The sequence below is a fragment of the Rattus norvegicus genome, chromosome 8 (assembly GCF_021556685.1).
Source record: "Rattus norvegicus strain SHRSP/BbbUtx chromosome 8, alternate assembly SHRSP_T2T, whole genome shotgun sequence".
NCBI lineage: Eukaryota > Metazoa > Chordata > Mammalia > Rodentia > Muridae > Rattus > Rattus norvegicus.
Genome location: NC_141541.1, coordinates 47162099 through 47185652, shown reverse-complemented (window position 1 = coordinate 47185652; position 23554 = coordinate 47162099). Strand labels below are relative to the sequence as shown.

At 35.9% G+C, this 23554-nt stretch overlaps 1 protein-coding gene and 1 pseudogene across 1 annotated transcript; both read left to right on the top strand.

Annotated features, from left to right (window-relative positions):
* Positions 1-12391: 12391 nt before the first annotated feature.
* Positions 12392-13336, top strand: Or8g18e (olfactory receptor family 8 subfamily G member 18E). The gene has a single exon (NM_001000798.1). The coding sequence runs from the start codon at positions 12392-12394 to the stop codon at positions 13334-13336; it is 945 nt and encodes a 314-aa protein (NP_001000798.1).
* Or8g39-ps1 (olfactory receptor family 8 subfamily G member 39, pseudogene 1) lies at positions 22323-23264 on the top strand (annotated as a pseudogene).

Sequence of the window (23554 nt, the reverse complement as noted above, 5' to 3'; positions counted from 1 at the left end):
TAAGGACTGGAGACCAACTTGTCGGCTGAGAGAAAATCTCTTTTGCATTCAACATGCTGTGTGTGTGTGTGTGTGTGTGTGTGTGTGTGTGTGTGTGTGTGTGTGTGTGTGTGTGTGTGTTTCACTTAGGTTTTTGTGTCAGCCAGAGTCTTCTAAGAAATGTACAAAATCTTAGAACCATGCATATATGCTGGATCACAGTAAGCATTTTAATATAGCTCTTCAGTTATTCATATACACAATATCTTTATCAGGAGTTGAAAGTTTAGAAATTACAGGAAATCATTTTTAGAATAACTTGGCAATTGGGAAACTAGCAATGATAATTGCTTACTTTTCTCATTCAAACATTTTTAGAACAATGAATGTCCTTAGGGAATATTTATTTCACAACATCCAGAACCTGAAGAAATTAAACACCGGACAGACCTTCATAACTGCTCAGTTGAAGGTGGCTATGAAATTGAAACTGCAGAGGCACAGACTAGCTGAGTCCTGGAAGAAGGTGACTTGAGATGCAGACCAGGCTCAAAGGTACTGTTGACATTGAGGATTAAACCTTGTATTTAATTTCTAGCTGTAGAATGCTTGGTCCCTCCTACCCGTTTCGGGATAAATGCCATTGGCAAGTTGCAAACGAAATTTGATATTGAATATTTCAGTAGTCGTAAGGTAGTGTGTATTTCTCATGTACTAACATTTTATATTTAGGACTATGAGGACTGGAGAAATCAGTGAAAAAAAGTTAAGTAAAAAAGACCAAATATTCCCATTCATTCATGTAATTATTCCCTTATTCTGCAAAGTACCAAAAAAACCTGCAATGGGTCAGACATGAATCAGGAAGGTGGCAAATAAGTCCAAAAGGTCATCTGACTAGTAGTATAGTTTCTTTCCTAAGGAAATAATAGGCTCAGAATTTACAACTTCCTAAGCACATTGTAGAAAATATGATTTTGAAGAATCACAACAAATAACATTCTAAAATGTGGACAACAAATAATTATAATATACTCTACATACTGTAAGCAGCCAAATATATACATCACAAAAGGAGGGTTGCATGCATGAAGAAATTAGCATTTCATTTTCATGAAAATGTATGCATTACCATTACTTTTCATTTATTCCATGAATTTTATTGTTTCATTTATTGAACATTTTTCTTTAGTTTTAAATATGAATTGGACATGTATATATAGTATATTAACAGTCATTTAAAACAATTTAAAGGTTAATTTGGCCTTGTATAATTTATTTTCACTGTTTTTTTTATAAGTAACTAGTCATATCTGATTTGGTATGTACTTTTAACTTTATATGTAATGAATTTAAATTATCTCTTTCTTGTCTGCATGAGGTCCTAGTAACTTTGAAGGCGTGTTTGCTACAAGATATATTCCTTACCATGAGAAACGAGTGATCTCTCATTCATTTTAAGTCAAAAAGAAAGAAAAATAACTTTCATAGCATTAGATATTCTAAAACCCTCTTCATCTGTGATTCCTACAATTATGACTCTAAATGATGTAATTAATCTCAATAACAAGATTAGATGAAAATAGCACAGTGAGCTAAATTTTGGTTATTACATGATTTGTAACAACTATATTTATATATAACATGTTTCAATTTTTTATTTTATTATGATAATTATTCACCAATGTGAATTTTCAGAAAAAATATTAAATTTACAGTCATTTAATAATTGCATAGCAAAAATATATTTATGAATGATATTAATCATAATATTAAATGTTAAAATGAATACATTGAATGTTGTATATATTAATTGCATTGACTTCATGATTATGAATTAATTCAATTTTTTTATGCAACAATACTGTGATTATTGCTACAGTTATGTGTTTAGTGTAAGCCCATGATTATGCAAAAATAAACCATTTTAACAGCTTCTGTTGTATCTTCCATCTTCATCCTACTATTGCCTGTGTGTAAATTTATCACATATTTAGAATCCAGATCTAATTAATATACACTAATAAGGAAGAATTAGGTTGTGGCTTTCTTAAAACAGTACAGATGTCACATCAATTTATACAGCTTCAGTGACAAAGGATCAGAATTATTTCTTTTGTAATTCAGCAATACTTAGAAAAAGATGGGGAGTAAGAGAAAGAGAGGGAGTTAGGCAGAATAAAATGTGGGCAGATGGAAAAAGTTGCCAGAGTCTGTCTTTGAAGTTGGTATTAGAATGATATTACTCAAATTAAAAGCTCCCAAGGGCACAATTATTTTGATATTTTTATTGGTTTATATTTTTATTACTAATTTTAGGTGGTTCAGATTTCTACATGCTATCAGAAGATATTTCTATTCATGAAATTTATCATAGAGTTAAGAACTCTGTATTAAATAATTTTTAAGAGGCGAATAAATAATCCGAAGTGTATTTAATGTCTGTATAAGTCACTGGTCTACCTACAACTTCCAAATCCAATAATGAACGAAGAAGCCATAGCTCCTGCTTAGTATAACTGAGGATAGAATGTGGACAGGTGATATAATATTAATAGTCCGTTCACCTACAAATAGAATAAGAGCTATTTATAGCTGATGGGATGAAATTGAGTGGAGACAGTAAATAAAAGGTAGGTGTGAATCTTCAGTGATTCAGTTTTCTCTTGGTGATAAGGCTAAGAGTGAAACCAAAAGGTACAGTACATTTTGCTTTTGTTCACAAACATATTTATGTTTTGTATTGGAAATCTGTATTAATGTTGTAGCCATCTTAGATGACTTATAAGAATAAGAAGGTTAGGAAATCAATTAATATATAATTCATATTAATATGCGTTTTGTATCTGAGTGAAAAGCAATTATATACCTGCATTCCTCTCTTAGAAATTAAGGCAGAAAGAATGGAAACAGGCAACCTTCTGGAGGTAGAAGGTGGAGGGGACCCTACAGAGTGTAACAGAGGCCAGGGAGGAGAGAGACACTCAGGACTCAAAGGGAGGGACCTTATATGAAATGCCCTAGAGTAGGGAGAGGAAACTTGTAGAGACCACCTCCAGTAGAAAGACAGAGCACCAAGTAAGGAATGGGTTGCCATCCTACAGTCAAAAACTCTGACCCATAATTGTTCCTGTCTGAAAGAACTGCAGGGACAAAAATGTAGAACAGCCTGAGGGAAAGGATGTCAAGCAACAGGACCAAATTGGGCTCGAGAGGAGGCTCCAAGGTCTGACACTATTGTAGAGGCTATGGTGTGATCTCAAAAACTGGACTATCAATATTGGCCTCTGCAGACCCAACAAATGACTGAAATGATCAGATGCAGATATTTATACCCAACTGATGGACAGAAGCTGTTCACCCCAGTGGTTAAATTAGGGAAAATCTGGAAGAAGCTGAGGAGTAATATGACCAGAAGTCTCAATTAACCTGGACCCCTGAGACTCTCAGGCACTGGATCACCAGCCAGGCAGCATACACTAGCTGATAAGAGTCCCCCTACACATATACATCAGAGGACTGCCAGGTCTGTGTTCAGTCAGAGAAGATTCACCTAACCCTCAAGAGACTTGAGACCCCAGCGAGTGGGGAGTTCTCGTGGGGTGGGAGTGGGGTGTTTTTAGGGTGAGTGGTGCAGACATCATCAGGGAAAAAGAAGGGGGTGGCATGGGCTGTGAAACAGTCAGAGCCTGGACCAGGAAGGGGATAAAATCTGGAGTATATAACAAAAGATTAAATAAAATTAAAAACTTAAACGATAAAAAAGTAAAAGAAAAAAAGGAAAGAATTTAAGTCACTAATTGGGCAGACAGGACAATTCTAATGGTAAATGCTCTTGCAACATAATCCTGATAATCTGAGATCTATCTTCCAAACGCGTATGGTGGAAGCAGAAAACATGCTTCCAAACTTAACCACTTCCACTATAATATGAACCACAACATACCATACGGCTGTGCATACAAACTTCATATAAAGAAGCATAATAATACTAATAAATAGAGTATTTTAAAAAGGGAATTAAAACACCCCCATGGAGTATAGATTTATTATATATAGAGTCAAGAAGAAAAGTTGACATTGAGCCTTATATATATCCAGAGCTTTTGATTCCATTATTTTAATCATATAAAATGCATTTTTTTAACATCTGGCTATGCGGATTTTTACTGTAAATTGTGAAATAATTTAAATGAGAAAAATGTTGCTTAATATTTATTTGGTGTCTTAAACACCATGATTTTACATGTGAAATCCACTAAGTGGATTATGATGAACATAGCCATAAGTCTGTGAGGTTTGATTTACTTACTATATTGAACAGTAAAGAACACTTCTATCACGAATTTTTCTCTTACTGGACTTTTCTTCATGTTCTCTCATAGCTACTTTAAAGAGTCCGTATATGTGGATTGTTTGTATTGTATTAGATTACTGAATATTGCCTGGAAGTTTGATATTTTATGTTATTTGTATTTCAGTTTTTAACTTTATAGAAGTCATTGAATAATTTTAATGTAAGGGCAACAAATAATGAAGTAGAAATAAACATAATGTTTGAATTTTAAGAACTAACAAAACTAAAGCTTCTGGTGATGTATTTAAACAAGAAAAAGCAGGCCTGAGGTGGTACAGGAGCAAAAAGACAATTTGTTAGAATGTGTTGAAAATAAGTGTGACTCAAGTTTGAAAAATTTAAGAAAACGTAGCAAGTATTTTTAGTGCATGAATTAGTGTGCTTTGCTAAATAGTTTTTAGAACAGCATTTACAAAGTCATTATACACATGGGTAAGTAAACAATGTAATAAAAAAGTAAACAAACATGTATACATACATGTAATGCTTCAAAATATTCAGTTTTTGGTTGAGACAGTATAATTTTTTAATATGCTTTGATATTTTTTTTAAAAATTAAAATCCAACAGGTCTTTATTTTGATAGAACTCTCAGGTATCTGTTTTATCTTGTGGAGGGAAAATGGTTCAATACTCTCAGGATATTAAGATACCATTGTCGTAAGGAGAAAAATCTTCCAGTTCAGATTTTAATGTAGCTAAGAGGTTCACCTACAGATAAAATTGTTGATCAGTTGTTTCCTCCAGTAGTGTCCATAGTAGCTTTCAGCACTGTGAACGCCATCCAGTAGTGATGAAAGTTCAACGCAAACCTTGATATCTCTTTTTTTTTTCTTTTTCTTCTTTTCGGAGCTGGGGACCGAACCCAGGGCCTTGCGCTTGCTAAGCAAGCGCTCTACCACTGAGCTAAATCCCCACCCCCTTGATATCTTCATAATGTCATGCTTTATGATTCAAGTACATGTTGCCTTAGCAACAAGGTCATAACATTGAGCTCTATTGTACCACGAATATTAATGAGAAGAGCCTGTGACTTTGGCAGGGGTTGATGGAAACTCCTTGGCCAACAAATTCAAAAGAGGGAACCTATTCACCGAAAATGGTTGATGAATAAAGGGAACAATATCATCCAGCAACAGATGACTGCTGCACACATGACATCACAGTGATTGTAACAATATTCATAGTCCCTATGCAAGATGAATCTGATTTAAAAAGTGTACTTCATGGCTATTCCAATAACACCACGCTTTTGAATTATATGATATTGACTGCCTGAGTCATTTGTTCCTCAATAAATGTAAACTAGAGTAGTATTGTATACAAAGAATTCAACAGAATATTTGGGTTCTTTCTTATTAAAGCTTTAATAAAGAATTATTAAAGGTGCCAGAGCCCTTTTCACAATTCTTTATGCAGAAAATTATTACAATCTATCCTGGATATAAACTAAAAAATAATAATTAAAGTCCATAGAAAACATGTCTTCACACTTATAATATGTTGCAATCCAGTTTTACAAATTTTCAAGAATTTACATTTTATTCCACTAATACATATTATGTGAAGGTTGTAGATACTCCTCATCTGTGTTAGGCATTGCTAAAATTTTTCAATGTCAATTTCAATATCTTTGTATGATGATATATTTTGATTGCGTTAGTGTTTAAATATAAAGAGCATATTCTTGTATACAAATTTACTATTTGCATACTTTGTACATATCTTATTTATAAGGTTTATTTTTCTTTAATATATTTATTTAACTTTAAGCATAGTTGTCCTTATGGTATAACAAATTACAAGCAATTTAGCTGGTGTGTGATTTTTTTATTGGTGGCTTAATCTCTGAGATCTCTCACATGTCTGGGTTAGTTGATACTCTTGTTCTTCCTATGGGGCTGTCATCCCCTTCAGCTCCTTCATACCTTCCCCTCGCTCTTCCATAGGGGATCCTGACCCCAGTCCAGTGGTTGGCTATAAGTATCTACATCTGTATCTGTCTCCTTCTGGTAGAGCCTCTCAGAGAACAGTCACACTAAGCTTCTCTCTGCAACCACATCATGGCATCAGTAATAGTGGGAGGGTTTGGTTTCTGCATATGGGATGGATTCCAAGTTAGGTCAGTCACTGGATAGCCTGTCCTTCAGTCTCTGCTCCGTTTTTATGCCTTCATTTTCTTTAGATGGAAACAATACTGGGTCAAGTCTTTTGAAGATGGCTGATTGGCCCCATGCCTGCAAAATTCATGATGTCCTTCATTTTAATAGGTGGATAGTATTTCACTGTGTAAATAATCCATATTTTCTGCATCCACTCTTGGGTTGAAGGGCATCTGGGCTGTTTATGTCTTCTGGCTATTTCAAGTAAGTCCGCTATGGACATAAGGGGAGCATGTTTCCTTGTGTATAAGGGAACATCTTTTGGGTATATGCTCAGAAAAGGTACATTTTTTTTTCTTCAGATACAACTATTTCCAATTTTCAGAGGAACTGTCATATAGAATTCCAGAGTGACTTTACCAGTTTGCTATCTCATCAGCAATGGAGAAATGTTCTTTCTCCACATTATTGCCAGTGTGTGCTGTCACCTAAGTTTTTGACCTAGGCCATTCTCACTGTTATTAGGTGCAGTCTTACTGTAATTTTGGTTTGCCTTTCCCTGATGACAAAGGATGCTGGGTATTAACTGCTTGACAGACATTTGAGATTCCTCTGTTGAAATTTATCATTTTTGCTATGTACCCCATTTTTTCATTGGGTTATTTGATTTTTTGGAGTCTACTGTCTTGAGTATATTGTATATTTTGTCTATCAGATGTAGGGTTAGTGACAATCTTTTCTAAATTTTTAGTCTACCATTTTGTCTTACTGACACTGTCCTCTTTCTCACAGAAGAGTTTTAGTTCCATGAGGTCCTATTTACCAATTATTGATCTTAGAGCCTGAGCCACTGGTATTCTGTTTAGAAAATTTTCTCTTCAACCAATTCTCTTTGCCATTTACTCTTACATTGGACTTAGTGTATCTGGGTTTATTTGAGGTCTTTGATCCATTGGGATGGTCTTTATACCAGGTGACAGATATGGGTCAATTTGCATTGTTCTACATGCAGACGACCAGTTAGGCCAGCACCATTTTTGAAGTTTCTTTCTTTTTTCCACTTTATGGTTCTGGCTTCTTTGTCAAATAAGTATCCATAGATGTATGGGTTTATTTCTAGGCCTTTAATTCTATTGCATTGATTAAACTGTCTGACTCTGTATGAGTATTATGTGTTTTTTCTCACTATTACTCTGTATGTAGTATAGTATGAGGTTGAAGGATAGTGATTCCACTACATGCTCTTTTATTGTTGAGAATTGTTTTTGGTATCCTGGGCTTTTGTATATTTTCTTATTTTTTCTTGTTTTTGATTTTCCATATGAAGTTGAGAATTTCTCTCCTTGTCTTTGAAGAATTGTGTTGGCATTTTAATTGGGATTTCATTGAATCTGTACATTGCTTTTGGTAACAAAGCAATTTTTACTATGCTAATCCTACCAATCTGTTAGCAAGTGAGATTTTTCCATCTTCTGAAGTCTTTGATTTCTTTCTTCATGGATTTGAAGTTCTTTACATATAAATCTTTCACTTGCATGGTTAAAGTTACTCCAAGGGTATTTCATATTATTTATGACTATTGTCAAGGTTCTTGTTTCCTTCTTTAACATTTGTGTAAAAGAAGCCTAATGATTTTTTTGAGTCAATTTGATATCCAGTCACATTACGGAAGTTGTTTATCAGCTGTAGGATTTCTCTGGTAGAATTTTTGGTATCCCTTAGGTATACTATTCATATCATCTGCAAATAGTGATATCTTGATGTCTTCCTTCCTAGTTTATATCTGCTTTGATCTTCTTTGCTATCTGACAGAAATAGCTATAAATTTGAGTAGTTACAGATAGAGTGGAGCAGCCTTTTCTTGTCCCTGATTTTCAGGGGATTGCTTCTAGAGTCTCTCCATTTAACTTCATGTTGGCTGTTGGTTTGCTATTTATTGTTTTTATTATGTTTAAATGTGTGCCATGAATTTCTAATCTCAAGTCTTTTTAGCCTGAAATAGTGGTACAGTTTTTCAAAGATTTTTACAGAGTATTGTAGATGATAATGTCATTTTTTAGTTTGTTTATATGGTGGATTATGTTAATGGATTTCCATATATTGAACTATTTCTGTATCCCTGGGATGAATCCTACTTGATCATGGCGAATGATGGCATTGAAGTATTTTTGTATTTGATTTCAGAGAATGTTATTGAGTTTTTCTGCATTGATATTCATAAATATATTTTATCTGACATTCATTTTTGTTATGTCTTTTCATAGTTTAAGTTTTAGAGTATGTGTGTCATACAGTGAATTAGGTGGATGTGAATATGTTTCTATTTTTGAAATACTTTGAGGAGTGTTAGTATTAGCTCTTCTTTGAGTGTCTGGTAGAATTTTGAACTGAAACAATCTGGCACAGGCCTCTTTGTGATTGGAACGTTCTTAATGAATGCTTCTATTTCCTTAGTGGCCACAGGTGTGTTTAGATGGTTTACCTGATCTTTATTCAACTTTGGTAAGGTATATCTGTCTAGAAAATAATCCATTTCATATAGATTTTCCAATTTAGTTTGAGTAGAGACTTTTGTTATAAGATCTGATAACTGTTTGAATTTCCACAGTTTCTGTTGTTATTTGTCCATTTACATTTCTGATTTTGTGAACTTGGATACTGAATCTGTGTACTTTAGTTAATTTGGGTTAAGAGTTTATCGTGTTGATTTTCTCAAAGAATCAGCTCTTAATTTTCTTGATTCTTTAGTTCTCTTTGTTTCTGTTGGTAATCATACCTAAGTTTGATTAATTCTTGCCTTCTAATCCTCTCAGCTGTATTTGTTTGTTTGTTTTCTTCTAAAGCTTTCAGATGTCCACTTAAATTTCTAGTGTAATACCTCTCATATTATTTCATGAAGTCACATGATGCTATGATTTTATGTCTTAGCACTGCTTTAACTGTGTTCCATAAGTTTGGGTATGTTCTCCCTTAATTTTCATTGATTTCTAGAAAGTCTTTAAGTTTGTTATTTATTTCTTCCCTTGTCCACTTATCATTGAGTAGAGCCTTATCCAGTTTCCATGATTATGTGGTGTTTCTCCTGTTTGTGTTTTTATTGATGTCCAACCTTTGTCTGTGGTGATCTGACAGGATATACAAGACTATTGTAAGCTTCTTGGATCAGTTTAGGCTTGTTTTGTGACTGATTTTACTGCCCATTTTAGAAAAGGTTCAATGAAGTGCTGAGAAGGTATAATCTTTTGTTTTAGAGTAAAATGTTCATAAGGAATCTGATAAATTCATTTGTTTCATAATTTCTGTTACTTTCACTCTGTCTCTGTTTAGTTTCTATTTCAATAATCTATTCATTTGTAAGAGCAGGGTGTTAACATCTCCCACAATTATGGTGTGAGGTTCAATATGTATTTTGAGCCTTAATAAACTTTCTTTTATGAATGTGATTGCCCTGACACTTGTCTAGATATTCAGAATTAAGAGTTCATCTCGGTGGATTTTCCATTTGATGAGTATTAAGTGTCCTTTCCCATCTCTTTTGCTATCTTTTGGTTGAAAATCTAATTTATTGGATATTATAATGGCTGCTTAAGCTTGTTTTTGGGAAAGATTTGCTTGGATTTTTTCTCCAACCTTTTGCTTTGAGGAAGTGTCTGTCTTTGTCACTGAGTTATATTTCTTGTATGTAGCAAAATGCTTGACCCTGCTTGTGTATCCAGTCTCATAGCTTTGGTCTTTTTATTGAGAAATTGAGTCTACTGATGTTTTCTTCATTTCTTTTACCTGATTGATTTTGTTTTTCTATATTTCTTTAAGGGAAATATTAATTTCTTCTTTAAGTGCCTCTAACTGTTTGCCTGTATTTTCCTGTATTCCTCTAAGGGAGTTATTTATATCCTCCTTAAAGGCTTCTATCTTTATAAGATTTTATTTTTAGGTCAGTATCATTCTTTTTCAAGTATGTTATGGTAACCATGGTTTGCATGGTGAAAAAAGTGAGTTTTAACGGTTCCATATTGCATCATTTCTGTGGCTTATGTTCTTTTGCTTGCCTATTGTCATCTGGTTATTTTTATTGTTAACTGACTTGGATGCCTTTTACTGGTGCCTGCCTGCTTGAAGGCAGTAGAATTCTGTGACCTGAGTTAGGTCAGGCCTCTTGGAAGGCAGGCAGTGCTGTTTATGATGGGGGGTGGGACTCTTGTGTCCTTCATTAGAGCAGACCATCTGTGTTGCTGGTTAGACCAGTCTTCCTATGTCCATAGGCAGACTTCCTGTATACCTGGTAGGGTGAATCTCCTGGGACACAGACAGGCTTTGGAATTTAGGGGTAGGAACTTTCCCAGTTTCAGATGGAGGACAGACTACATGATCTACTGGGCTCAGGCAGAGCAGATTACAATAAAATCTGCTGGACCTTAGGGGGCATAGCTAGTGTGTTTATTGGGTTAAGCATCTCACCTGTGTCTTGCTTAAATATGTCTTCCTGAGAAACAGACTGGGTGGTATGGAAGAGGAGCAGTCACAGTGATTTGACAAGGTTAAAGGTACAGACTAGAAGGAAGATGGGGCTCCTGTAGAGGGGATAGATTCCACATAAGCTAGGCTCTATAAAGGTCTGAGGTGGCATGGGTATTATGGCTGTAGTCTCATGTGTGACCCTAGTTATGGCAGACTTCGTTGGAGACAGGCATGCTGTGGTGTGTGTGAGAGAGAAGGCTTATCTGCCCCAGAAGGAGGTGCAGACCTTAAGGATGGTGAGGCTATAGCAGAGAGGATAGATCCACCTTTTGCTCTGTGGAGATTCCAGCTGATTTTGGTATTGGCATACGGGTCTCATCTGTGTCCCTTCTTACAGTCGATCCCTTGGACACAGGCAGGCTGTGGAATGTTAAAAAGGGGCAGGCAAGCCCATATGCTTTGAGTAGAGATTTAGATTGGAAAGAAGGAACTTCTTTTTAATAACAAAATCATAATTCATTTAGGAATTTACATTGTATATACAATCAATAATTAATTCACAGTTTAATAGGATAAAAGTTAATAATTATATTTTTTCCCTTGATAATGGGTTTCTACATGGCAATCCTTCTTAGTTCACAACATACAAATGGAAAAGGAAGAACTGAGTTCAAACGGGTTCTTTAATTTTAATATGTAAAAATAACCAATTTTTTTGAGAGATTGTCATTATGAACTTACAATGCAAAAATCATAGTTCAGATAATATGCCAGTATTACTTACATCTTTAAAATTTAAAAATTAAAAAAATACATTGTATTAGCTATCAGTTTAACAGGTATGCAATTGGATTAAATATGGTCATTTTTTTCTTATGGGTTCTTTAGCAAACCACTACTGACTGATGCTCTTCCAAGAATTGGTTCCCAATCCAGAATTTCCTGCTAGTAGCACAAAATGTTCATTCCTTAATCCTAGTAGCACCATGTTGCATGTATTTAATGCTATGCCTCCTCCAGAGGTCAATTAATTATCACTTTTAGATATTTAAAGATTTTATGTATCTTAAGGATTGGAGAAATGGTAATGTCTAAAAGTAGAGCTCTGGAGATCCCATCTGAAACTAGATTTTTGGTTAATAATTCACTGTTTTCGGGGAAAGCTTACCTCCTAAACACACTGGGACATTTCTTTCCACACTAATACCAATACTTCATCTCAAATTTTAGACATAGTTTTGAAGTCTTTAAAATTTTAAAGCTTTAATACATGACAGTATTTTATATGAATACATTCTTGATTTTAAGTATATGTTTAAAACATGTAATAAAAAGCAATTGTATTTATCTGAGTTAATTCACTTAAAGTGATTATATAGAGAGCAAATGTATAATAAATAAGAAATGATTTACATGGGAACTTTGTGTCCATGTAAAAGAAAAATTAAGTCTTGCCCTGTAATTGGCTTACAAATCATTTTTCTCTTTAGATCTGAATGGAGGACATAGCAGCAGGAAACCACTGCACAGTGACTGAGTTCTTCTTGGCGGGGCTCTCAGAGAAGCCAGAACTCCAGCTTCCCCTTTTCCTCTTCTTCACAGGAATCTATCTGATCACCGTAGCAGGGAACCTGGGCATGATCACACTGATTGGGCTCAGTTCCCATCTGCACACACCCATGTACTATTTTCTCAGCAGTCTGTCCTTCATTGACTTCTGTCAGTCCACAGTTGTTGTACCTAAAATGCTGGTGAGCTTTTTGACAAAGAAGAAACTCATCTCCTACCCTGCCTGCATGGTTCAGCTCTACTTCTTCCTAACTTTTGGTATTGCAGAGTGCTACACGTTAGCTGCAATGGCTTATGACCGCTATGTTGCCATCTGTAACCCATTGCTTTACAATGTAACCATGACCGATGAGAAGCACTGTTCTCTTATTTCAGGGGTATATATTTTTGCTGTTTTTTGTGCATCTGTAAAGACTGGCTTTATGGGTAGGATTCAGTTCTGCCAATTTGATGTGATTGACCACTATTTCTGTGATCTTCTTCCCCTCTTGAAACTTGCATCCTCTAGTACCTATATCAATCAAGCATTGATTCTATTTTTTGGTACACTAAACCTCTTTATCCCAGTGATGACCATCATTACTTCTTATGTCTTCATTATTGCCACCATCCTCTACATTCACTCCAGCGAGGGGAAGTTCAAAGCTTTTAGAACTTGCAGTTCTCACATCTCTGCTGTTGGTATATTCTATGTTTCTGGTGCATTCACGTACTTACATCCCTCTTCATTGAATTCTATGAACCAAGTGAAATTGTCATCTGTGTTTTATACTACTATTGTACCGATGCTGAACCCCTTGATCTATAGCCTGAGGAATAAGGATGTCAGTATTGCGTTGAAGAAAATATTTGAAAGAAAAAAATTCATGTAAACAGAAGTCATGTGGAGATTATTTGTCACAGCAAAGTAATTAGAAATACATAGAAATATTTATTTGACTCCACTTGTCATTATTTCATAGTTCTTTTTCCTTGTTTATTTATTTTTTAAATTTTTATTCATTTATTTTTACACTTTAGATTTTATTCCACTCCCGGTCCACCCTCTGACTGTTCTACATCTCATACCTCCTTCATCCTATATCGCCAGAAGGATGTCCCCACCTCACCTACGCCAGCAGACCTCTAAATTTCCTGGTGCCTGCAGTCTCTTGAGATGTAGGGGCATCTTCTCTGACTGAACGCAGACCCAGCAGTCATCTGTTGTGTATGTGTCGGGGGCCTCATCTCAGCTGGTGTATGGGGTCTGGTGGTGATCCAGTGTCAGAGATCTTGGGGGTTCAGGGAAATTGAGACTGCTAGTCCTCAGCTTCCTCCATCTTTTCTCCTAATTCAGCCAGAGGGGTCAGCAGCTTCTTTTCACTGGTTGGTGTGCATATCTGCATCCGAATCTTTCAACTGTTTGTTGAGTCTTTTGGAGGGTAACCATGATAGGTCCCTTTATGTGAATGCCCCATGGCTTCAATGATGTCAGGTGTTGGAGCCAACCCTTGAGGTGGATCCCACTTTGGACTTCACTACATCTTCTTTCCTCAGGCTCTTCTCCAATTTCATTCCTGAAGTTCTTTCAGACAAGAAGGTCTGAGCTTTGAAGGGATAACAATCTCATCCCTCACTCGATGCTGCAACTTTCTACTGGAGGTGGGTTCAATAAGTTCCCTCTCCACACTGTAGGGCATTTTATCTATGGTCAGCCCCTTTGAGTCCTGAGGATCTCTCACTTCCCAAGTCTGTGGTACATTCTAGGGCATCCTCTCAATCTCTTTGCTCGTGAGGTAGCCTGTTTCCATTATTTCTGCTGGCCCTGAGAGCTTCAGTCCTTTTACCCCACCCAATACTAGATCATGTTTGAGTCTCCCCCCCATCTGCATTCCCTTTTCCTCCAAAATGATTTCCAGAGTGGTTGTATCAATTTGCAATCATACCAGCAATGCAGAACTGTTCCTCTTTCTCCACATCCTTTCCACATTGTCACCTGAGGTTTGGATCTTAGCCATTCTCACTTGTAAGGTGTAATCTCAGGTTTGTTTTGATATTCACTTCTCTTACCACTAAGGTCTTTCAACATTTTTAGGTGCTTTTCAGCCATTCTAAGTTCCTTTATTGTGAATTCTCTATATGTTTTAGTTCTATACATATTTTTTAATTGTTATTTGGTTTTTTGGTGGTTAGCTTCTTGTGTTCTGTATACATTTTTGGATATTAGCCCACTATCAGATGTAGGGTTAGTGAAAATTGTTTCCCAATATGTAGGATGCTGATTTGTGTATTGACTATATCCTTTGCCTTACAGAAACTTTCTAGTTTCACGAGGTGCCATTTATCAATTTTTGATCTTAGGCCATGAGCCTTTGGACTTCTTTTTATTATTATTATTGGATATATTTAATTTACATTTCAAATGTTATTTCCTTTCCCAGTTTTCCAGCCATAAACCCCCTATCCTATCCCTCACCCCTTCTTCGATAAGGGTGTTTCCCCTCCCCAACCACCCCCCCCAATATTCTTCTACCTCCCATTGGTGCCCAAAATGGTCTTGCTTTGCTAATATGCAGCTGGTGTTGTGGGTTCATGTGTAGTCTTTGTATAGTAGTTTAGTTCCTGGGAGCCCTGGTTGGTTGGTATTGTTGTTCTTATTGGGTTGCAAGCCCCTTCAGCTCCTTCTGTTTAGGAAATTTCCTCCCTATGAAAATGAGTTTGAGGCTCTTTCCTACTTTCACTCTATTAGATTTAATGTATCTGGTTTTATGTTGAAGTCCTTGATCCACTTCTCTTGAGCTTTGTGCATGGTGACAAATATGGATCTATTTTCATTTTTCTACATACAGACAACCAGTTAGACCAGCACCATTTATTGAAGATACTTTCCTTCATCCATCGGATGTTTTTGGCTTCTTTGTCACCGATCAAATGTGCATAGCTGTGTGGTTTTATTTCTTGGTCTTCACTTCTATTCCCTTTATCAACTTGTCTGTCTATGTATCACTATCATGCAGTTTTTATCACTATTGACCTATAGTACAGCTTGAGGTCAGGGGTGGTGTTTTCCCCAGCTGTTCTTTTATTGTTAAGAATTGTTTTTGCTATTTTTTTTGCCTTCCCAGATGAATTTGAGAATTGTCCTTTCCATGTCTTTGAAGAATAGTGTTGGCATTTTGATGGGGTTTGCATTGAATCTGTAGATTGGTTTGGTAGGATGGCCATTTTTACGACGTTAATTCTGTCAATCCATGAACATGGGAGATCGCTCCATTTTCTGAGATCTTCTTTGATTTCTTTCTTGAGTGACTTGAAGTTATTGTCATACAGATCTTTTAGTATTTGGTTAGACTTACCCCACAGTATTTTATATTATCTGTGGCTATTGTAAAGGAAGTTATTTACTTAATTTCTTTTTGAGCCTGTTTATCATTTGTATAAAGGAAGATTACTGATTTATTTGAGTTAATTTTATATCTGCCCATTTTGATGAAGATGTTTCCTATCTGGACAAGTTCTCAGGTAAATTTTTAGGGGTCATTTATGTAGACTATCATATCTTCTCTAAACAGTGATATTTTCAATTCTTTGCTAATTTGAATCCACTTGATGTATTTTTGTTGTGTTATTACTCTAGCTAGCACTTCAAGTACTATATTGAATAGATATGATGAGAGCGGGCATCCTTGTCTTCTGTCTGATTTTAGTGGGATTACATCAAATATATCTCCATTTTATTTAATATTGGCTCTTGGTTTGTGGTAAATTGCTTTTATTATATTCAGGTATGGGTCTTGAATTCCTGATATATCCAATACTTATAACATGGAGAGGTATTGTATTTTGTCAAATTCTTTATCTGCAATTAAGTAGATGATTATTTGATCTTTATTTTCATTTGTTTATATGGTGGATTTTGTTAATAGATTTTCAAGTATTAATCCAACCTGGCATCCCTGGGATGAAGTCTAATTAATCATGCTGAAGGATGGTTTTGATGTATTGTTGGATTTTAATTGCAAGAATTTTATTGAACATTTTTGCATTGATATTCGTAAGCAAGATTGGTGTGAAATTCTCATTTTTGGTAGGGTACTTGTGTGGCTTAGTTATCAATGTAATTATGGCTTCATAGAATGAATTAGGTAGTACTCTTTCCGTTCTACTTCATGGAATATTGGTATTAGGTATTCTTTGAAGGTCTGGTAGAATTCTGAACTAACTCCATCTGGCCATGGGATTTTTTGTGTTCGGAGGTTTTTAATGGCTTCTTCTGTTTCCTTATGAGATATGGGCCTGTTTAGGAAGGTAACCTGTTCTTTATTTAACTTTGGTATGTGGTTTCTGTCTAAAACCCATTCATTTCATCTAGATTTTTCAGTTTTGTTAAGTATAGGCTTTTGTAGTAGGATTGATGATGTTTTTGAATTTCCTTAATTTCTGTTGTTATGTTTCCCTTTTCATTTCTGACATTGTTAATTTGCATACTGCCTCTAGGCCCCTTAGTTAGCTTTCCTAGGGGTTTATCTATCTTGCTGACACTCTCAAAGAACCGCTGTTGTTTTTGCTGATTCTTCGATTTATTCTCTTTGTTTCTATTTGGTTGATTTCAGCTCTGAGTTTGACTATTTCCTGCCTTCTACTCCTCTTATGTAAGTTTGATTTTTTTTTTGTTCTAGAGCTCTTAGGTGTGATGCTAAGTTTCTAGTGTAAGATCTCTCTAGTTTCTCTTCAGCTAAATTTAGTGCTATGAATTGTCCTCTTAGCACTGCTTTCAATGTGTCCCATACATTCTGCATGACATCTGACTAGGCTCTTATGGCTTTCATAGTCTGTTGAGAAGTCTGGTGTAGTTTTGATAGGTCTGCCTTTGTATGCTACCTGGCCACTTTCCCTTGCTGCTTTTAATGTACTTTCTTTATTCTGTGCATTTAGAGTTTTGTCTACTTTTTTGACAAGAGTATTTTCTTTTCTAGTCCCATTTGTTTGGTGTTATATAGTCTTCTTGTACCTCTATGACATTCTCTTTCTTTAGGTTTTTTTCTATGATTTTGTTGAAGACATTTTCAGATCTTTTGAACTGGGAATCCAGTTATTTTCCTTATTCCAGTTATTCTTAAATTTGGTCTTTTCATTGTGTCCTGAATGTCCTCGATGTTTGGTGGTAGGAGTTTTGGTTTTTTTGTTCTGTTTTGTTTAGTTTTGTTTTGTTTTGAATTTTCTTTGACTGTTGTGTCAAGTTCTTCTACGTATCTTTTGCACATGAGATTCTCTCTTCTATTTTTTGCATTCTGTTGGTGATCCTTACATCTGTAATCCTTTACCTCTTTCCTAGGTTTTCTACTTCCTGGTTTTCCTCCATTTGTGTTTGCTTTATTGTTTCTACTTCCATTTTAGGTCTTGGATAGCATTATGCACTTCCTTCCCCTATTTGATTGAGTTTTCCTGTATTTCATTAAGGGCTTCTACCTGTTTTCCTGTATTTCTTTCAGTGAGTTTTTTACATACTCCTTAAAGGTCTCTAGTATCTTCATGAGATAGGATTTTAGGTCAGCTTCCTGATTTTCAGGTGTGTTGGTGTATTCGGTACTTACTGTCGTAGGAGAACTGGATTCTGATGATGCCCACTTACATCAGCTTCTGTTGCTTATGGTCTTGAGCTTGCCTCTCACCATCTGCTTATCCCTAGTGTTTGCAGGTCTGAGTGAATCTGTCTGAAGTCTGTCTCTTTTGTCCCTGGGTTGCAACAGGTATCATGGTAGGCTTGTGGCTCTGGCTGCAGCAGACCTCCTGTATGGCCTTCCACCTGGAAGGTATTCAAAGGGGCATAGAAGCTGCTGATTTGTTGCCCTGGCAGTAGTAGATGTGCTGGGATGCCTTCAGACTGTTGGGTTTTCAGAGGAGGAGTAGTGACACTGTTGTCCTATGTGAGGTTATTCTTCATGGGTGGAGTTGGGGGTCAATTTATTGTTGTTTGTCTGTTTCCTTGTGTGCTACACTACTTTAGGGAGGCATTCAGACTTTGGGGCTGTTTCCCTGCTTTTCACTGAGCCCCTGGGAAGTCTTCAGAATGTGGTGTTAATTGCCTAGTTGCCATATGTACAGAGGAACCCCTGGGTGGCCTTCAAACTGCTGGGATGTGGTGTCCTTGGTGCAGTGGATCTCCTGGGATGTCTCCAGTTGTGGTGTCAGATGCCCTGGGTGTAGCAGATCTCCTGGGGTGCCTCTGGATGTGGTATCAAATATTCTTTGTACAGTGGTTCTTTTGGTATGCTTCAGGATACTATGCCTAATGTTCTGAGTTCAGTGGATCCTCTGGCATGTCTGAGGATATAGCCTCTTTTGGGGAGCAGACAAGAGAGCAGTCTGTCCCAGCAGAAATGACCAGGCAGAAATGGATTGGTATTCATGAGGTGCAGTTTTGTGGGTGATCGTAATTCCCAGAGTTCACTGGACCCACAGCGGCAGCTGTGAACCTTTGTGGGGGTTTCCTTCCAAATGCTGAGTGCAGTAGATCCTCTGGTTGTCTCAATATATAGACACTTCCGGGGAGCTGGTTCCTTTGATAATTTTTACTATTTCTAACAACTTAATTTTTGAGCACATAATATGTTATATGTCTATCAGTGTCAAAAGTTTATACAAAGAGTATGAATGACATGAATTGTTATGCCCATGGATGATGTCCCATCATGGTTTGTATATTTTTCTTCATGTTTGATAAACACCAGTTTGAAAATATAAACCTTCTTAATTACAACAAAATGATACATTTTAAAAAAGTTGTTTATTTCTTCTTTTTAACAGTCCAGATTTTATCCAGCTCCTAGTCCACCCTCTGATTGTTCCATATCCAATATCTCCTCCCTATGACTCCCTTCTCCAGGAGGATGTTTCTACCCCTGACCTCCCATCCCATACGACCTCCATAATCTCTGGAGCCTCAAGTCCCTTGAGGTTTAGGTGCATCTTTTCTGACTGGGTCCAGACTCTGAAGCACTCTGCTTTTTATTTGTTGGGGGCCTCATTTTGGCTGGTATATGTTGCATGTTTGGTGGACCAATGTCTGAGAGATCTCGGGTGTGCAGGTTGGTTGAGACAACTGGTCCTTTTACAGGATCACCCTTCTCAGCTTTTGCAGGCTTTCCCCTAATTAAACCACAAGGGTCAGCAGGTTCTATTCATTGGTGGGTGTAAAAATCTGCATCTGAATCTTCCAGCTGCTTATTTGGTATCCCTACCCCTTGTCCTAAACCTAATCCTATCTCTACCCCTAACTTTAACTCTAATCATAACCCTACCTCATGTCCTTACCCTTACTCTAACCCAATCCTTACCCTTACCCTTAGTTACCCTATCTGCAACCCTAACCCTATCCCTAACCCGAACTGTTAACCTAACCCTTACCTTAAACCTTACTCTAAACCTAAAACTTTTCCTAATCCTTACATTTACCTTAACCCTATCCCTAATCATAACCCCTATGCTTACCTTTACCCTAAGCCTAATATTAACCCTAACCATAGCCTTATCCCTATCCCTAAATTTAAACCCAAACCTAATCCGAAACCCAAATTTATTTGAACCCTAATCAATTCCCTGAAAATTACATTAACATTCATATTTAAAATCCATGAGGCAGTTTGCTAGCACATCCATTGTAGAATTTAGGACAAATAGTCTCCCCATACGCCAATGTAGTACTTTTAAGAGATAGTGAATTTAATACTATAAAACAATCTTCTCGATCTACTGATTATTTTCTATACCATGTGTATAATTCCAGCTATGTTGAAAACAGAATAATTGTGGCACATGCTCTATCATATGTGTGTGTGTGTGTGTGTGTGTGTGTGTGTGTGTGAGTGTGTGTGTATAAATATAAAAGTTGGCAAAATGAAAAACACATTATGGTGCATAATAAATTGACTAGCTAGCAGAGCTCTTTTGATGAATTGATTTATTTCTTTATTTATCCATCCATTCCTTTATTTTTTCAGGGGCTGAAAAATTGGGTTATTCTCCAATTAGTCTATTATTGTTATTGACAATCCTTTTCAAATTCCATATTGTATTTGTGTAGGACTTCAGCTGAAGGGAAGAGGAATAAATGATGTGGCTACAGAGCTACAGAGTGTTTGTTCTACCAGACTCTAGGGACTCTAATATTACATGATTTGTCAAATTGAGCACAGCATAAAGATGGACCTCAGTGTCTCTGAATATTATTTGTTATTCATGATATCCATGGATCTGAGTTTAGAGGATTCCACTATCACTCCGTTGGGCATAGATGGAAAAGACACACTTAAATCTAATGAAATAAATATATAATCTATAAATATATATTCATATAAGTATATAAATTAATATATATTAATAAAATATATGAAAAATAAATTGTAAAATGAAAGCACAACATATATTAAAAACAGAATATGAAAAACACATGAATATAGCTACTATATGTCCATTAAACTGTAATTTGCTAACTTTCAGTTCTTTCGCTATAATTTACATGACATGCAAGGCTTTCCTGAAATTTTCAAATAAAAATCATACATTATGTAAGCTATTCTCTGTAAGTAACTGTGCTGGTAAAACTATTCTGTGAATGCCTGCCTGTGTCTTGTAATTCCTTTCTATGAAAAATTAGCATGATTTCTGCCTGCTCCCGGAACTGAAGCTATGCCACAGGTTTCTGTACCCAGATCTCACTAGAAGAAAGCTGGTCTCCAGGAGTGCTGACACACCTGACAGCACAGGTAAGACTACCTTATGTTGTCAAGTTACTTTTACAAATTTTCAAGGTTTTACAGCTCACTCCACAGATGCATGCTCTGTGATGTGTCTACACACGCCTCATCTACACGTGACAAGGCTCCAACTTTTCTAAAGCCACTGTTATATACTTGTATGAAAGCATCTCACTTTGATTGCATTGATGTTGAACCATAATGAGCACATGATCGTATACATATTTACACTTCACACACTGACCTTGTCAGACTCCTGCCTATAAGCTGTATTTTTCATTAATTCTCATTTTAGTTTAGCATTGTTGTCTTTATGGTGTCACTAATACAGATATTTAGGGCATTTCATATTAAGTCCTGTGGCAGATTTATTTAATCATTCTGGCTTTGTCTCCTCATTTTCATCCCTTTAAGCTTTAAAACTCTTTACTTAACTCTTTCGTTCTTACACATGCTTTGATCATACTCACTCTCTTTCTCCCAACTCTTCCATTTCCAGCTTCTTCCCTTTTCATGCAGCTCTGTATCCTGTTTTTTCTGTTTTCTGATGATAGGTAATATGTCCCTTCCATAGATTCATGGATATACGCTTTCCCTCTGTCACATGCGTATAGTACTCAATCTTAGTAACAATATGTTTACACTATTTGATATAATGCTGCTCGAAATGTAAATCAATTTTCAAATTTTGGTATATAAAGACCTTACCTATGTTAGGAGTTAGAAAAATGGGAATGTCTAAAAATAGGAGCTCTGAACATCCCCTAGAAAAAGTATTTTTTGGATAATCATTCACTGTTTTTTGTGAAAGATTAATTCTTCAACAGAGTCAGGCAATCTCACACACTAACACACACTCTCAGTTTTAGTTTTGAGACTATGCAATGAAGAAAAATTTTAAAACTTGAATTCTGTGATAGTATTTTATATGAAGTAAAATCTTGACTTCTAAGTATATCTGTAAAAAGAATAATATAAGATAAAATTTATTTAAGGTGATCCAGTTAAGGTAATTATATACATGAAAAAGGATTACTGAAGTAGAAATAATTCATATATATATATATATTATTTTACTCTTATTTTACTCTTATTTTACTCTTTCCGGATAAGAATGGATAGGATGGCAACAGGAAACCATTACACAGTGGCTGAATTCTCTTTGTCTGGGGTCTCTGAGAATCTAGATCTCTAGCCGTCCCTCCTCTTCATAGGAATCATTCTGATATCTGTGGCAGGGAACCTGGGCATGATCATACTGATTGGGCTCAGTTCCCATCTGCACACACCCATGTATTTTTGACTCAGGAGTCGGGCCTTCACTTACTTCTGTCTGTCCAGAGTTGTTACCCCTAAAATTCTGGCGAGCTTTTTGTGACAGAGAAGAACATCATCTCCTACCCAGGATGCATGGCTCAGCTATACTTTGTCATCGTTTTTGGCAGTGCGGAATACTACACATTATCTGTAATGGCATATGATTGAAATGTTTCCATTAGTAGCCCCTTGCTTTACAATATAACAATGTCTTCTACAATTTATTTTTCTTTGATTTCAGTGGTATATGTTTTGGCTGTGTCCTGTGCATCAGTAATCATGGGATTCATGTTTAGGTTTCAGTTCTGCAAATCAGATGTGATCAACCACTATTTTTGTAATCTCCTCTCTTGCAACCTGCATCCTCTAATACCTAGTAAAATAGTTATTCTATTTTTTGGTATCTTTGTCACTGTGCTGACCATTATTACTTCCTATATTTTCATTATTACCAGCATCCTTCACATTGACCCCTGAGAAGGCAGGTCCAAAGGCTTCAGTACTTCCACTTCCCACATCTCTGTTCTTGGTATCGTCTATGGTTCTGCTGCATTCATGTACTTACAGCCATCATCAGTGAATTCAATGAACCAATGGAAAGTGTCATCTGTGTTTTATACTACTGTTGTACCCGTGCTGAACCCCTTGATCTACAGCCTGAGGAAAAAGGATGTTAGCATTGCATTGAAAAAATACTTGAAAGAAAATAATTTATATAGGCAGAAATCATGTGAAAATTATTTATTAAATCAAAGTATTTAAAAACACATGGATTTGATTAATACTATTTATTTTATCCTACTATACATTATTATTACTTATTTGTTAGGAACCTATGCTAATTTATCATTACAAATTTCAACTTTAAATTTCAAGTACCTAAGATCTCATATGCTTTTCAGTATCAACAATTGAAACAAATGCTGAGGAAGACATGGATCCTCATGCCCATATTTAACAGTCTCTCTCTCTCTCTATATATATATATATAATATATTATATATTATATATAATATTATATATATATATTTCTCTTCA

What these genes read in the sequence shown, in the direction of transcription:
- Or8g18e (NM_001000798.1), top strand. Translation starts at nt 12,392, where the DNA reads ATGGAGGACATAGCAGCAGGAAACCACTGCACAGTGACTGAGTTCTTC.